General features: G+C 41.2%; 1 protein-coding gene across 2 annotated transcripts in view; it reads right to left on the bottom strand.

Annotated features, from left to right (window-relative positions):
* Window positions 1-17,499, bottom strand: part of NOX1 (NADPH oxidase 1) — a 21,004-nt gene extending 3,505 nt beyond the window's left edge. Inside the window, exons 1-12 of one of the 2 annotated variants that reach the window (XM_026674707.2) lie at window positions 17,328-17,499; window positions 16,909-17,144; window positions 12,619-12,714; window positions 10,764-10,874; window positions 9,442-9,526; window positions 8,158-8,300; window positions 7,335-7,516; window positions 5,113-5,251; window positions 4,045-4,137; window positions 2,511-2,746; window positions 1,819-1,981; window positions 638-784 (exon numbers count right to left, since the gene is read on the bottom strand). In XM_026674707.2, coding sequence (XP_026530492.2) covers window positions 638-784; window positions 1,819-1,981; window positions 2,511-2,746; window positions 4,045-4,137; window positions 5,113-5,251; window positions 7,335-7,516; window positions 8,158-8,300; window positions 9,442-9,526; window positions 10,764-10,874; window positions 12,619-12,714; window positions 16,909-16,953 — 1,440 coding nt within the window. In that variant the 5' untranslated portion in view covers window positions 16,954-17,144; window positions 17,328-17,499. Of the gene's footprint in view, window positions 1-637; window positions 785-1,818; window positions 1,982-2,510; window positions 2,747-4,044; window positions 4,138-5,112; window positions 5,252-7,334; window positions 7,517-8,157; window positions 8,301-9,441; window positions 9,527-10,763; window positions 10,875-12,618; window positions 12,715-16,908 lie in introns of both variants that reach the window. The other variant, XM_087972396.1, reaches the window with a different exon arrangement.

The raw sequence follows: 17,499 nt of genomic DNA, 5'->3' as shown, positions 1-17,499 counted from the left end.
GTTTCCTTGCAGTTTGCTAAATAAACAACTAGCTGTTTTTGTTCATAAGCTACAAATCCTGGTTTATAAAAGAAAATGGCTGACTTAATAACCAGCAAAGTCAATAGAGGAAGCTGCATTCAACGTAACAACCATGGCAAATAAGGTTGTAAAATTGGATGTGACTTACTTAACAGCTCAGCCATGGAAATTCTGGTCTCTTGAGGTTGTAAGTCAAGGTTTACCGGTCTTTTATTAATATAACCACTCCTTCCTGAAGGTTATTTCCAAGAACATTTTGGAAGATCCTTCAAAGGTGAACCCAGAGAGCATTGGGAGGATAGGCCTTCTCAGTGTGGTAAAGTCCCATGCATGAAGTCCCTTTCTCAGAAACCTTGGCTTGATTCCTTTTAGAAGTCAAATATGTGCCTTTTCACCTCCAATTTTATCTTTTAAGATAGTTTTATAACACTTTGAGCTATGAAGACCTGTTCTGGTAAAGCAACTGAACAAACTAACTTTGAACAATGCCTTTTGTTCTGGGTTTCCATCTCGGTCAGAAGACTGTGAAATGCAGATGACCTTCTCGAAAGTGCAAAGCGATAAGTCAAGAAGCTCAAGAGTAAGACAGTTTGCCAAGATTAGCCCTCCAACTCACCATGCTTCTGTTCCAGCCAGTGAGGTAAAGATGATAGCTCAGGAAATCGGCTCTACCAGATCCCTCCATCTCTTGCTCCAAGGAGGAAAGGAGGTGTTTAAACCAGGAAAATGATCCCGTTTCTCGGCAAACCCAGTAGAAGTAAATCTTGCCGTCCACAAGAGAAAGAAAAGAAAAGAAGATGGAAATGGCAAAGTGCTTTAAAATGTCAGTTTCCACCCTCTAAGTCAGAATGCCCCGCTGACCTATGTTCTTTCTTTTTCTTGTTTCAATACGAAGTTGAAAGATGTTGAGATCAGAAATGCAACAACTTTTGCGTGACACAAGATGTTTGCCCTGTTTACTGCGTCAATTTTCCTTTTTATGTGGACCATCAAACCCCAAACAAACTCAGTTTTCTCAGCACGTTAAACCTCAAAGAAAATGAATATCCCTCAACTGCCACGTAGAAAGCGCATAACCCAATAGATGTTTAACTGAAACTCATAAGCAGGGTCGTGTGAACCAGTGCTTCTAAATTATAAAAGTTGGACGGAAAGCAATCTTGGCTGAGTAATAGAGAAGATGTTTGCAGAAAGTCTTTTAGTCTTTGTTTCATTAATGTTAATTGCTTTCCTATTTGTCCCAAAGGTGCTTTTTCAAGAGGCAACTGGACATTCTTGTTTTTCTTTGAAGACGTTTCACTTTTCATCCAAGAAGCTTCTTCAGCTTCTTTAACTCTGAGCTGAGGAAGCCTTCTTGGGTGAGAAATGAAATATCTTCAAAGAAAAACAAGAATGTCCCGTTGCCTCTTGAAAAAGCACCTTTGGGACAACCATGACCTGGATGACTTAGAATCTCCATAGACATTTAGCTATGCTTTTCTATTTATGTTTTTATCATTCTGTAAGCCTTTCAGAGTCACACAAGTGGATAGCATATAAATTGGATAAATAAATCAATCAATATAGATTCCACATTCAATCTCCGGCAAGTAAGGCTGGGAAAATTCCTGATCTTGGAGAATTTACGGTAGTTGACAATTCTGGTCTAGAAGAGCCCAATGTCTACCTCTCTTTTCATCTTTCTGGAGAAACATGATATACTGGCTTAAGCCTGCAAGACATTTATAAACTCAAGAACTCTTTTATTGCTGTACCTTAAAGACTACTTGTAAACAGGAAGAAGCCAAGTGAGCTCACCTTTCTGGTTCGAAGCTCCTGGTCACCATGTTGGAGCTTGTACCAGATGGATTTCAGTACTGAAGCAAAAGGAGTCACCCCAATCCCAGCTCCCACCAGCATGGCCACCTCATACTGGAAGACATCCTCACTGGCTGTGCCAAAAGGACCATCCACCATCATCCTGAAAAGATGAGCAAACAGTTGCTTTGCTTTTTCTGCTCTTAATATAGATTACAAAAAGTTGAGTGGTGCAGTGGCCTAGAGGCGGAGCTCTCGCCTCACAATCAGGAGGCTGTGAGTTCGATCCTAGGTAGAGGCAGATATTTCTCTCTCTCTCGGCACACTGTGAATATGTCTGCTGAATATAACTCCGCATTGGCAACAGGAAGGGCATCCGGCCAGTAAACACTCAGCTCCATTCAGTTGCCCAGACTCCACCCCACAAGGGATTATGGGGTCATGAAAAGAAGATAGATTATAAAAAAAAAAGGGCCAGCTGATGCCATTCGTGCCATAAAACATCCAGCAGAGCTTAGTTCCACCACATAGACCAGCCTGGGACTTTTCAGATATATTTTAATGTTTTTGACTAAACAAGGTAGCAATATGAACTGTTGAAAAGATACACTTTCAAGCTTATCCAAAAGGGACCTATGCAAGAAATTAAAGTGAGGCCAGCCACAGCTACTCACGTTGCCCTCTCTGCTCACCTGGGCATCGGTGAGTTTGGCTGCTGCAAGGTGTCAATCAAGGTCTCCGTCCAATCACCCGCCACCCGAATGTGGACCGAGAAGTAGTTTTCCTCTGGGGCGGAGGTGAGAGTGAACGGATGCCACTCTAGATAGGAGATGGCGGGGCAGTTGAGGAACACATACTGTCCGATTTCCATGCTAAAACCTGCCTTGAACATCTGAATTTCCAGTACTCTGGAGGGATGCATGATGACCTGAAGGCAAGATTTCAGAAGTGAGCCAACCCTATGCCTTGTCCCAATGGGGATGCGGTGGATCCCACTCCCCATCTACAGTATCTTCTCCCCCACACTGAGTAGACCTGCAAGGAAGACAGATTGAGCCCTTCCTGACTCTTCTCTGAAGCTGAAACACAAGCCTGGCTGGTCCTTTCTCCTTTGGTTACATAAAAGATGGAGATTGGGCTGGGATAAAGTAATTCTCCCATAGCCGCTCAGTGATATCCCATGGCTGAGTTTAAACTTCGATCTTCCCAGCATCAGTTCAATGCCATCACATTGGATGTAAAGAGTTAAGGACATAGGCAGGATCCATTGCCTAGGCAAAATGTCCATGGAGATTCTCAGTCTTTCAGGTCATGGTTGTCCCAAAGGTGCTTTTTTTTCCCCAAGAGCAACTGGACTTTCTGGCTTTTCTTTGAAGACGTTTCGCTCCTCATCCAAGAAGCTTCTTCAACTCTGACTGGATGGTGGGGAATGGAAGGAGTTATATTCCTTGCAGACAGCTGGTCATTTGCATCCTTTCCGAGGGCCGTTGAGGCCACTTGGAAATGGATATGTGTTCTCAGGGTCACCTGAGTAGTGCAAACGGGTGTGGAGTTTAAAATGACCAGCTGTCTACAAGGAATATAACTCCTCCCAACTCCTCAGAGCTGAAGAAGCTTCTTGGATGAGAAGTGAAATGTCTTCAAAAGAAAAACAAAGGAAGTCCAGTTGCTTCTTTGAAAAACAAGCACCTTTGCCAAGGGAAAAAGGAGTTGAAGCAGTTCTTCACACCAGATCACGCAGGTTGTTTGAAAGTAGCATCAGAACACCTTTATTAGGGCCAGTTAACATTGCACAAATTGTGGGCATATTTTCAAGGCATCCATCACTCTTCATTGGATAAGCAGCGAAGCAGCAAACCACTTTCAGTTGGACGCTGAGCTCAGCTCTAAGTCATGTTTACTGTAATAGGACAGTAATATTGTGCTACTTGATTATGGGTTTTAGATATCTGTCTCTCTCTGTCTCTTTCTCTGTCTGCCTTTCTAACTCTTGCTGTTTCTCCCTCTCCCCACCTCTCTCTGTGTATGTGTGTTTTTCTCTCTCTCTGTTTCTCTCTCTCTCTCTCTCTCTCTCTCTCTCTGCCTGTCTCTTTCTGTTTCTCTCTGTCTGTCTCTCTCTCTCTCTTTCTCTCTCTCTGTGTCTTTCCCCCCCTCCCTTTCCCTCTCTCTTAACTGTTTTAGAATACAAAGCTGGTGAGTAGGTTTGGAGACAGACCCAACACTTACCTTCATAATATCCACCTTCTGGCAGGAGCGCCAAATCCTCAGGGCTCGCTCAAATGCATAGAGAATAATAGGTGCCAGCACCCACTTCCAGGACTTAAAAAAAAAAAAGAACCAAGTGCAATTAGAAGGACCGTCCTGCAGGAAAGCAGGAATTTTTTCCTGATCTTTCTATCTCCAAAATTCCATACGCTGTAGTTCCTTAAGCTGAATTCAGACATTATGTTAAACCACCGCTTGCTTTTTACCATAATTGCCTGGGTTTGCCCAATATACCGAGCCACAAAGCATGATTTTATAACTCATCAAGATCCCCAATGAAGCTACAGCTATGTTTAGTGCAGGGTGTCCAACCTTGGCAACTTTAAGACTTGTGGACTTCAACTCCCAGAATTCCTCAGCCAGCTGGGCTGAGGAATTCTGGGAGTTGAAGTCCACAAGTCTTAAAGTTGCCAAGGTTGGACACCCCTGGTTTAGTGTAATAGGAAGTTCAGCTTTTGGGGGTGGGGCTGGTTGGATGAAATGTCTGTTAACATCAACTACACATTGGTTGATGCCAAGCTTTGCCAACTGACTCAACCAATCCAAAGCAAAAATTCTCACGGGGTCTTCTTTCATGAGATAAGGATAGTATTACAATTGAACCACTCCCATTTTAGGACTCATTTCTCTTTCACTACATTAGACTGGAGAGCTTTTCCATTTTTTTGCTAATGGCTATCAGATGAACCAGAGTGGAGGAAGTTCCCAAGATAAGGTGGCTGCATACAAAACTGATCTCCTGAATCCTTCTCAGGTGCTGCACTCAGGGCCAACATCCAAAATGACATTTGGTGATTCTTCCCAGCTGAGGTTTTCATTGTTTCACCCCCATAGACAGAATCTGGCCAGACTAAAGACTTTACTATCGGCATCTACGATATACTCTGGGAACTATTAGGGAAGTGCTGTCTTCATCCTCTTTCTCTCACACAAGATATCCTAGCTGAGTTGCCTCTTATTCCTCTGGAATGCATCTCTCCCTCCTGGGAATTCACCTCCACTCTACCCATCAACAATGTATGTTCTGACCTCAGCTGGAATACTCCCAAACTCAGGCACTTCACAATAGGGATGGCTGCTGTTTCGGCCCCATTGGGTATGGCGATGCGCACACTTCTTGGGGTTATTCTTCATCAAACTTTCAGCCGTTTGCCCACGAACAAGACCTCTATGGACACAAAAGAGCACCCTCTAAATAGTTGCCTTTCCCAGGAGAAATTCTGAAAGGGATTCAGTGGCTAAGTAGTGGGAGAAAATGGCTTGCTATGACAATGCCTTGTCCATCCTCATCCTATAGGAGAAGAGAAGGCAGAGCTGGAGGGCGGAGTTAAACAAGTCATCAGTCTAGAATCATTACATTCCCACAAACAGTTTAAGTCCAACCCTTCTTGAATTGCATGGACACTTATCTGTTGCCAATTAATATTCTTTACATATTATTTACAGATTAACAGAGTTGGAAGGAACCTTATAGGCCATCTACTCCAACCCCCTGCCCAAACAGGATAAAAAGTTTTTGAATTGAACTTCAGTTGATTAGATTTTTGTCTATAGGCTTGAGCACTAAACCTTCTGGACTGCTACTTAATATATTGTCTGATTCTTTGTCTTTCACATACCCCCCCCTCTCATTCTGTTTTTTTTTTCCCGAAGAGATGCTAGAGCTGAGACTTCCAGAAGTTTCTAAAATCCATCACTCATTGTTCTGCAGGTGGGAGGAATTCCAGATACAATTACTGGCTATGTCATGTATCTACATTGGCTGCTAGGATTGTAGTGAAACGATTGCAGTTGTTATTCCGAATTATGTGTCACCACACAAGTATTGTTAGCTTAACCTAACACAGCCTTCAAAATGCAGATACCCAGGGGTGGGATTCTACCAGTTCACACCTATTCGCTAGAACCGGTTGTTAACATTCTAAGCAGTTTGGAGAACCGGTTGTTAGAAGAAATTACTGGACTAATCCTGTAAGGAAGGCAGGAAGGAAACATTCTGGTGTTGCTTACAGAAACTGCCTCTCCATTAATTACATTCTTGGCAGGACTAGACTTCCTGTCTCAGGAACTTCTCTGGAGGTTCTTTTCCCCTCCTTTGCTGGTACTTTGCTTGTGTGGAGTGACCATTTAAAGTTACAATGGCACTGAAAAAAGTGATTTATGACCATTTTTTCACACTTATAACTGTTGCAGCATCCCCACAGTCATGAGAGGCCAGGCGAGGAGATGCGTGCCTCGATGTGAGTGATATTGAGTTGGCCACACCCAGCCAATAACATTACCACCAAGCCATGTCCACCCAGTCACATGACCACCAAGCCATATCCACCACTCAAGCCACGCCCACAGAACCAGTTATTAAAAATTTGAATCCCACCCCTGCAGATACCTGCAATTGTGCAAGAACTGGGTGTATTTTACAGCTGTTTATTAATGCCACCTTTAACTCCAGCTGTAAAATTTAAACATCAACGTTAACATTTTAGGAACCATGTTTCATATTAATTTAATCTTTTTTTTTTTTAAGGCTTTGTCTAAACATCAGAGGGTTAATCGCCACTCAACACTATAAATACCACAGGATCCAAACACTATCATGCTTTTACAACAAATTTTAAATTATTATATAATAAAATATTGCATAATTATAAAATAAAACAAAGGTGAAAAACAGAAACCTGGTTGCTCTTCTCACCCAGTTAAAAATAGCCAAGTGCATCAGAATTAACCCATTTTACTAATTCATCTTTATATCTTTTATCTGTTTTTCTTCTACACTTTCAGTTTTTCTTTTTCTCTGCCCCCTTTCTCTTTCTTCTTCTTTTTTTTAATTGATGTTAGTTCTTTTATGAAAGTGGCTAAAACTTTCTTTCTAAATGATGTGTGTGTGTATGTATGCATATGTACCCTGTTTCCCTGAAAATAAGACCCAACTGGAAAATAAGGCATAGCATGATTTTTCAGGATGCTTGTAATATAAGCACTACCCCCTAAAATAAGCCCCAGTTAAGATTGTCAGCCTGTCAAATGCATTTAGTACCGTATTTCCCCGTAAATAAGACCTAATAAGAAAATAAGCCATAATGCGTCTTTTGGAGCAAAACATAATATAAGACTCGGTCTTATTTTCAGGGTATGTATGTATGCAGTGGTGTGTATAAATAATTAACCCATCTTTTGTGTGTGTGTGTGTGTGTGTGTGTGTGTGGAGTTAGCCCATCCTGCCATCTGTTAAAGCATTGGTGTCTTACGCGATGCCATGGATGACGAGGCCAGCAAAATAGATGACAAAAAGATGGTGGGTATACCAGAAGACTTCAAAATAGCTTCTCCGTATTTGTTCCATGGAAGATGTGATCATGAGAATAAGCGCCAAAGTGATGATCACACCCGTCAGGCCTGGAATGGTGGTGAATGCTACGTATAAAGGAATCTGCAAGACCAAGCAAGGCGAAGTCACACAAAGACATAATGGACCACGTCCCTGGGGTGTATTCCACAACCTCTGGCATCCTCCCAACCTGGAGAATTTCAATCCCATAAAAAACCTGACCCATATAACAAAACTGTAACATGACCATCAAACTCAAACATCCTTTTAAAAAATAATCACCAAAAACAAATTGTGTCCATTTTTTAAAACGTACCCGAGGCAACTCACAAAAAATTTAAAACAAGGTTTTAAAATGGCATCTTCCCTTTTTTTAAAAAAAAAATGCTGTTAGATGCACATATTTAGGATATTAATCCTTTAAAAGACAATTAGAAAATGCTGTTTGATGCACATATTTAGGATATTAATCCTTTAAAGTAAAAGACAATTAGAATATCGACCCAGTGTAACTCAGCCAAAGACATGGGGGGAGGGGGAAACAGACTGCCAAGAAAGCATTGGTGTCCAGGAAACCTCATATTTTGTATCCAGGTTTTTAAAAAACACAGATAATCCTCCTAAATTCCACGAACCAATGTTACAGATAAAATCAGATTGTTCCTGTTACTATCAGATTTAGACTAGGGCTCTCAAGTAATTTTATTTTCAGAAGTAAATTATTGATTCAGCGACACACTTACGGTAGAGTTGGACTGGATAGGATTTAACCACAAACCATTCGTCTTGTGAAGATGGGACAGGATGGAAGGCAAGCTCTCGTCCGTTTTCTGCTGAGCATCGATGTACCACTCAACGTTGAACAAATGAGCAATGATGTGAATGGCTTGAAGAGAGCACAAGGCAAACCATTTATTGAATTTAAAAAAAAACAAAACCAACCAACCCAGGCGATGGATTGACCCCAAATTTTTTTAATAACCCATACATCTTAATCATAACATGGAATAATTTGAACTAAGAGTTGAAAGGGCATAAGTGAAAAGGTTCAAGAACTGTTAGTTCTGAAAAAGAAACAACAATGAGTCACACTGGGTTTTGAGTAAAAAGGAGCACTCAGAACAGTGGTGAGATTCAATTTTTTTTTCACTACCGGTTCTTTGGGCGTGGCAGGGGAAGGATACTGTAAAATCCCCAGTCAGAAGTGGTATCTGCTGGTTCTCTCACCTACTCAAAATTTCTGCTACCAACTCTCCAGAACTGGTCAGAACCTGCTGAATATCACCTCTGACTCAGAACTGTAAAAACAATTTGATTTTTAAGAAGAGCCAGTTAAGTTATAACAGTTAATACTAAGCACCAAGGTGGGACTCAGTCAGCACAGTAAGCAGTAACAACATGGTTTTCCTTTTTGTTGCTTAGAATCTTGTGTGAACCCTGAACCCAAACACTGGGCATTAGTTTGCAAATCAGGGTTGATAGTTCAGTGTCCTAGGTGTGCCCAATCAATTGTGATGTTTTCAGTTAACCATGATTCAGCAAGCCAGTGTTCAGCGTGAATGCAGAAACATACCATTGCCTGCTAATATGTAATTATGGAGAAAACCACATTGACATGGCCTCCATCCTCATCCCCACAACACCAAAAGATACATCATGACATCACAAAGGCGAGTTTTATGCTATTGTGCTGCAAATTTAAGGGCAGCACTTGCATGGCAGCCTCATAATATTGCAATTCATTTCTTTTCCACAGAATTCTTTTAACTTTCCCAGATGTTTCTGTTTAGCAATAGCGCTTAGACTTATATACCACTTTACAGCCCTCTCTAAGCAGTTTACAGAGTCAGCCTATTGCCCCCAAAATGGGTCCTCATTTTACCCACCTCGGAAGGATGGAAGGCTGAGTCAACCTTGAGCCTGGTGGGATTTGAACTGCCAAATTGTAGGCAGCCGGCAGTCAGCAGAAGTCGCCTGCGGTACTGCACTCTAACCACTGCGCCACAGAGGTTCCTATATGAATTTACCTGTATGAATAGCAATCATGTAAGCCACCAGTTTGTGGAAGGCCAGGTTATGATCCAGCTGCCGTCGCATGGTCCGCCTGCAACACTGAATTGACAAAGCAAAAAATCACAAACAGACGAACTATTCAATAGTGGGAGAATAAAACATGAGGACAGGTCTGCTGGGTCAGCCATCTAGCCAGCATTCCTGGTCATAAGTTGGACATCAAGACCCCTCTTTTCTTTGTTGCTCTGTTTTGAGGCACATCTTATTTTGGAAAACTTTACTGGCTTCCAATAGGAAGGAGAGGAGGAAAAGGAATGGAAGCACTTCATACAGTCCCCGGGTCCCAGGTTGTCTCCTGTGAACAAACACTTCTAAATGAGTTTTATTCCAGGAATTAGGCTCTCTGTGGCCCTTCAAATTTTGCTAAATTGTATTTCCCAGGATCCCACAGAACAAGTCTCAATGGCTATAGAATGGAAACCATCTGCAGAGCTGTCCACGGTCAACGTTCTAGCCATTATTCCCCTCTCGATTATTTCCTTGTCATTTAATCTGGAAATGGAGATGTTCCACCTTTCTGAAACAGGATCCAAACATAAATTATACCCCTTATAATCTTCCACAAGACAACCAGTTAAATATGAGCCAGTAGTATGCAGCGGCAGCCAAAAAAAGCCAATGCAATCCTAAGCTGCATTAACAGAAGGATACAATCAAGATCAAAGGAGGTATTAATACCACTCTATCAAGCCTTAGTAAGATCACACTATAAAAAAAGATGTTGAGACTCTAGAAAAAGTGCAGAGAAGAGCAACCAAGATGATTAGGGGACTGGAGGCTAAAACATACAATGAATGGTTGCAGGAACTGGACATGGCTAGTCTAGTGAAGAGAAGGACCAGGGGAGATATGATAGCAGTCTTCCAATATTTGAGGGGCTGCCACAGAGAGGAAGGGGTCAAGCTATTTTTTAAAATACCTGAAGGCTAGACAAAGAACAATGGATGGAAACCGATCAAGGAGAGATTCAACCTGGAAATAAGGAGAAATTTTCTGACAAGTGAGAGCAACCAACCAATGGAACAGAAGTTGCCTTCAGAAGTTATGGGAGCTTCATCACTGGAGGCTTTCAAGAAGAGATTGGACTGCGATTTGTCAGAATTGGTATAGGGTCTCCTGCTTGGTCAGGGGTTGGACTAGATGACCTACAAGGTACCTTCTAACTCTGTTAATCTGTTAAATCTGTTAAAATCTTTTAGCAACCAGCTGGATTCCCGGTGCCCACCCAACCTCCAGGACTAAGTACACCATACTGTGATCTTAGCCTCTTGCTCACCCGACAGGTGCCTCTCACAAAGGAGAGGAGATTCCGGCAAATAGGCAACAGGATCAACATACTATTGAAGTTCAGACACTTGGCCGATGCCCGAGCCCAAGCCAGTGCAGACTAGAAAGGCAAAGAGAAGAGAAGACCACTTGGGCATCATTTTATATACCATATTGCAGCTCCTAAAGCAAGAATATTGTCAGGTCTAGCCCAAAAATGTCATGCAGTAAAACAAGGCAGCCAATGTTCAGGGTTTTTTTTTTTTAATTTGCATATACTACATAGACAGAATCTTGCCAGACAAAACTTTTACTAGTCTTTCCTTCATGGATGTACCCTGGGAAATTCTAGAGAGTGGCTGTCTTTAGTCTCTGGTTCTATTTTATTTATTTTATTTTATTTATTTATTTTGTCAAACACTTACAATATAATAGAAATCAGAATAAACATAAGTTTAAATACATGAAATAGGTACGAATAATTGGAGACAAAAGGACAGGGACGGTAGGCATGATTGTGTGCTTATGCAGGCCCCTCACAGACCACTTAGGAATGGGGTGAGGTCGATAGAGGTTAGTTTGAGGGTAAAAGAGTGGAGGTTTGAACAGGTGACAACAGAATCAGGTAGTGAGTTCCAGACATTGACCACTCTGTTGCTGAAATCGTAGTTCCTGCAATCAAGTTTGGAGTGGTTTACATTAAGTTTATATCTGTTGTGTGCTCTTGTGTTATTGCGGTTAAAGCTGAAATATTCATTAACGGGTAAGACATTGTAATATATGATTTTATGTACTATGCTTAAGTCCAATCTTAGCCAGCGTAGTTCAAGGTTGTCTAAGCCTAGAACCTCAAGTCTGGTAGTGTAGGGCATTCTGTTGCAAACACAGGAGTATAGTACTCTTCTTGTAAAATACTTCTGGACTCAATTGTATTAATGTCTGATTTACAGTGTGGATTCCAGATAGCGGAGCTGTATTCAAGTATTGGTCTAGCAAAGGTTGTGTATGCCCTAGTTTGCAAATCAGTATTACCAGAGGAGAAGCAGAATTCTGATTTAGTTCTGTGTTGCCTCCTATCTCACCTTCGCATGAGGCCATTGCGGCTGAAAACAGAGCCCAGGTGAGCCCCATGTGGGGCTCCCCCCAGCTCCATTTTCATTGGCAGAGGGCTGCAGGAGGCCACTGCGGCTGAAGTGATGTTGAGCTGGCCACGCCCACCCCAGCCACGCCCACCCCAGACCCCCTCAAGGTCAAACACAACCCTGATGTGGCTGTCAGAATTCCGGCAGTTACTCCGATGAAATCATGAGTCTCGAGCCACACTCCCAAAACTAAAAAAGATTTATTTGAAGTTAACATTCTACGTCCAGCATTAACCTGGGCGTAGCCAACTCTGAGATACGTCATTCACTGTGCATGAAATTGAGTATATCAACTCTCCCTTTCATATACATTTTCCACAACTTGATATATAACTTGAGGAACGCCCAAGGACTTTAAATGGAGTGCAACAATCACTCTTGTAAAAAACAACAACAAGTGATCAGGCCAGGATAAAATAGTTGAGGGACAAGCCAAAACTAAAGAATTAAACCTAGTTAATTCAACTACAACGACTACAATTTTACGACTGAGTCGTAAAATGTGGCAGAACTCACTCAACAACTATCTTGCTTAGCAATGGAAATTTTGGATCAACTGTGGTCTTAAACCGAGGACTCCCTGTATACGTTGATACAAACATAAGTACAATTTAATCCTATTAAGAAGTATGAACATATATTTTTTCCCCCAGTTAAGTTAAAGATTTTTCATCTCTACCGCATGTAGATCAAAAGTTTATGAGATGCCAAAATGATGCTCACCCCAAGAATCTGCCTGGTGTAATAGTACTGTTCACTTCTATCAAATATCAGGAAATATGTCAGAAAAAGGTATATATTCAATGCTAACCAAGCAGCCTAAGGAAGAAAGGGGGGAAAATCATTTCATGTGTTCAGTTTTACAATATCAGCCATTCATTGACAAGAAAGACAATTACATTCAGGAATATTTTGAAATGAGATAATCTATATATTAATTACAGTATTTGAATGTATGTATTTGTGGGGAGAAACATCAGTGTGCATGATAACATACCAACCATGAATTGTTTTCTTGCCTGAATTCGGATAAGTCACAAATCAGCTAAACAAGTTTTAGCATTGTCTAGGAAATTGACATAAGAGTTCAGATCACAGTTCTTGCAAGAGATCTACAAATATTAAGCATTCTTTTTGGGTAACTGATGATCAACATTTTGCCCATTCTTGTATATGACCACATGTGGCTGGTTTGCATGCATTTTTAAATTTTATTTATTCATTTTTGAATACAATAAAAGCATGGAAATTAAAGGAAAAATAAGGACATGGGAGGGAGGGAGGAAGGAAGACAAAATTCTGCAAGATTTTTTCCCTTCTATATCTTATTTCCCTAATTAGATCATCTGATAAGGAAGCTGCTTTTCTGCAAAGCCTTCTTGTCATCACATAGCGTGCTTAGCAGCTCATAAGAACAAATGCAAATTTAGTTAAAATCATTAACGAAATGATCCTGGATCTCCGTAGGCAAACTTTAAAATCCTTCCATGAACCATTAACTCATTTCCCCATCCAGCCCATGTAGTCTAACATGAACAAAGTTCATAACTTTAAAAGAAGAGGAAATGTGTGGGTTTTTTTTTAAATTAGTTTAAAAAATATATTCCTGCAGTGCAGAGTATGAGGAAATGAGCAGGAGAAAAAAATATGTTGCAAGTAATAAGGAAAGAATAAGACTAACTACATTTCATCCTACTCTTCTAATAATAAATTACACACCCAAATAATAATAAATGTCACAGTTGTGGCAATATTGTGGCTGTATTTGCCACAGTATTTTGAGAGAGGGAAAGAGAGAAGGAGAAGGAGAAGGAGAAGGAGAAGGAGAAGGAGAAGGGGAAGGGGAAGGGAAAGGGGAAGGGGAAGGGGAAGAGAAGAGAAGAGAAGAGAAGAGAAGAGAAGAGAAGAGAAGAGAAGAGAAGAGAAGAGAAGAGAAGAGAAGATTCTGCATTGGCCAGGTGTGATTGGACACACAAGGAATTTGTCTCCAGTGCATAAGCCCTCAGTGTACATACAAACAACAAGTGATAAATCATGATCATAACCATCAAATATCATAAGATACAACACTTAGTGATAGTCCTAGATTACTAAATAAGCAATCCATGTAAATCAGACTAGGATACTAAATAAACAATCAATATAAATCATAAGATATAAGCAACAAAGTTATAGTGATAAGAAAATAAGGAAAATAAGATAATAGGAAAGATGAGATGAATAATTGTAATACAGCCCTACTAGATAGATTGACAGTGTTGTGGGAATTAGTTGTTTAGCAGAGTGATGGCATGGGGGTAGGAAGTGGGACACTCTCCTTGTGTCTAGTTGTTCTGGTGTGCAATGCCTTATAAGATGAACATTTTGCTGTATCCCACAACAAGATCTCAGAGATTTTTTAAAAAAATCTATGTAATGGGATGGATACCTTTAAATAGCTATCAGAAACCCCTATACATTTCTTTGCAAGACCAGATCCTTAACCTATTGTCCATTCTCCCTATACACCTGTAGATAGTCATTTGCCTCTCACTATATCCCAAAGGTGCTTTTTCAGGAGGCAATTGGACTTTGTTTTTTCTTTGAAGAGGTTTTGCTTCTCATCCAAGAAGCTTCCTCAACTCTGACCGGATAGTGGGGAATGGAGGGATTGATACTTCTTGCAGACAGCTGGTCATTTGCATCCTTTTGAAGGGTGGTTGAGGCCATTTGGAGGTTTATCTATGTCCTCAGGGTCACCTGAGTTAGTGCAACTGGTTCCTGGAGTCTCCAATTTTTTCCTCTGGAAATCCATTCCTACTCCCACACCATTCCAAGGGTGTTCATCCCAAATTATATAGCTAAAAATCTGTCGAGATTCTCAGTCATCCAAGTCGTAGTTGCCCCAATGGTGCTTTTTCAGGAGGCAACTGGAAAAGCCCCTTTGGAACAACCATGACCTGGATGGCTGAGAGACAGGCCTCTCACTAAATTTCATGACTTGAAATGTTGGCTCCAAGTTGTACCATTTCCTTCATGGTGGATGAATTCCCTCATTCTGTTCATGAAAAGAACTAGGTCATTGATATGATTATTGGTTTTATTTATACCATGCTTCAAAGGCATGTAGCATTTTGTTATTTCATCACACCCACATTTCAACAAAGAGCTAGGAAACAGAAGCTCAGCTGGCTGACATGAACAGGCTTCAGCACAGTTTACAGATTAACAGAATTGGAAGGGACCTTGGAGGTCTTCTAGTCCAACCCCCCCCCCCCACTCACCCAAGCAAGAGACCCTGCACCATTTCCGACAAATGGCAATCCAATCTCTTCTTGAAAGTGTCCAATGATGAAGCTCCCATAACTTCTGAAAGCAACTTCTGTTCCATGAGTTGATTGCTCTCACTGTCAGAAAATTTCTCCTTATTTCCAGGTTGAATCTCTCCTTGATCGGTTTCCATCCATTGTTCCTTGTCTGGCCTTCGGGTGCCTTGGAAAATAGCTTGACCCCTTCCTCTCTGTGGCAGCCCCTCAAATATTGGAAGACTGCTATCATGTCTCTCCTGGTCCTTCTCTTCACTAGACTAGCCATACTCAGTTCCTGCAACCATTCATCGTATGTTTTAGCCTCCAGTCCCCTAATCATCCTGGTTGCTCTTCTCTGTACTTTTTCTAGAGCCTCAACATCTTTTTTCTAGTGTGGTGACCAAAACTGGATGCAGTACTCTAAGTGTGGTCTTACTAAGGCTTTATAGAGTGGCATTAGTACCTTACAGATCTTGACTGTATCCCTCTGTTAATGCCACTTAGGATTGCACGATAGAGTAGACTGAGAAAAAGGATAAAAGACAGAAAAGGGAGGTGGTAGAAGAATGAGGTGTTGTCAGAGGATGACTGTACCACAAGTGACATCTTAAATCTCAGTTTTAAAAATAACCCCACCATTCCCAAAGTCATCTTCTCTTCTTGACATGTGTAAGGCTTCAGTTGTTGATCCTGCTAATCCTCAGAGTCTTACAGGAATGAACCGCAGGAGTTGGTAACCACAGCATGTTTATCTCTGTGGCAACCCAATAACCTTCTTATGTTTCGACAACTTTGGGCTACGGGGGTGATTATCTAGGCATTTAAGGAATGCCTTGGTTTCCCTCACTCCCTTTTTCTGACAGTTAAAAAGACCAAAGGAGTATCTTTTTAGTTGACCCTCTCATTATTTAATCTTGTCCCGTAGCCTCTTTCAGATACAAGATGGAGACAGTCTCATTAATGATGTATTTCATTTATCTATAACACTTTCAAACATTCAGAGTTTTGGAATTCCACTGCCACCAGGGGGGTGATGATGGCACAGACCTGAAGACTTTGATCAGACAAAATCACAATAGATTTTGTGTAATCACAAAGGCTGGCAGAGGTGGTTTGTCAGCCTTCAGGTGCCAACCATCAACAGTATGATTTCTTGGCACTTTTGAAACAGAAATAAAAGAGAGAGAGAGAGAACCGCAGGCAGGCAGGCAGGCATATGATATATATAGATGATAGCTAGATGAGAGAGAGAGAGAGACGGAGAGACAGAGAGAGAGAGACAGAGACAGAGAAATGACCGATAGTCTTGGTACTCTAAATGCATTCAGAAGTTTCCCAACCTAGAAAAAACCCTAAAAATGTTTAAGCCAAATTGGCCAGCACATGATGACATCATCTACCTATGTATCTGTATTTAGAAATAACAGAGAATAACAAAAATTAAAGTAAATTTAAAAACCTATTTGCTATCAAAGGTTGTTCACCCTGATTTATCTTGAGTAGAACTTTAGAACTTCAGGCTGTGGTGTTTGCTACTCCATCCCATCTTCATCCCAAACTGGTGAAACTGGTACCCTTCTTTAAACTAAGGTTGAACCAGGAACCTCTTGCGAATCATTTATTTGCTTTACATTAAAGGCAGCCCCCTGAAGTAGGTTATTGGCCCTCCATTTTGTCCTTTATCTATCTTTCCATCCAGACCCAGATATAATGAAGCAGAACTTACAATCACCAGAGCCGAAAACCAGTGGTTGATGGCCCAGTTCCCCATCCTGGACTCTCACAGACCAGTTGCTTTTGCCTAGTTCTTGTCTCGGCTCTCAACTGGGAGCAGGTTTTCTTGATGCTTCTGGTCTTTCCTGCTTCTCAGCAACACTCGAACTGTCTTTATTGATTTAGTCTTGGGAGGAAATGTAGCATTTTAAGTCCAGCCCAACCTTGGAGGCTGGCACGGGTTTTTCCCTGCAGGGTTAAGAAAAGGAAATAATGCCTTTCGTCCCTTGCAAACTTATAATAATAATTTACAAAATCCCACCCCATTTTGAAAAAAAAAATTGATTAGAATAGCACAAGCATAACCTAAAGTTATCGACCTAAAGCATGAAATTGACTTTGACACAGGGGTGGGATTCTACCAGTTTGCACCTATTCGCTAGAACCAGTTGAGAACATTCTAAGCAGTTTGGAGAACCAGTTGTTAGAAGAAATTACTGGACTAATCCTGTAAGGAAGGCAGGAAGGAAACATTCTGGTGTTGCTTACGGAAAGTGCCTCTACGTTAACCCTTATTACATTCTTGGCAGGACTAGACTTCCTG

The sequence above is a fragment of the Notechis scutatus genome, chromosome 10 (assembly GCF_049901735.1).
Source record: "Notechis scutatus isolate UNSWTSFEM ecotype Mainland chromosome 10, rNotScu1.2, whole genome shotgun sequence".
NCBI classification, from domain to species: domain Eukaryota; kingdom Metazoa; phylum Chordata; class Lepidosauria; order Squamata; family Elapidae; genus Notechis; species Notechis scutatus.
The sequence above is the reverse complement of the archived record's forward strand: the minus strand, read 5'-3'. Positions and strand labels throughout refer to the sequence as shown.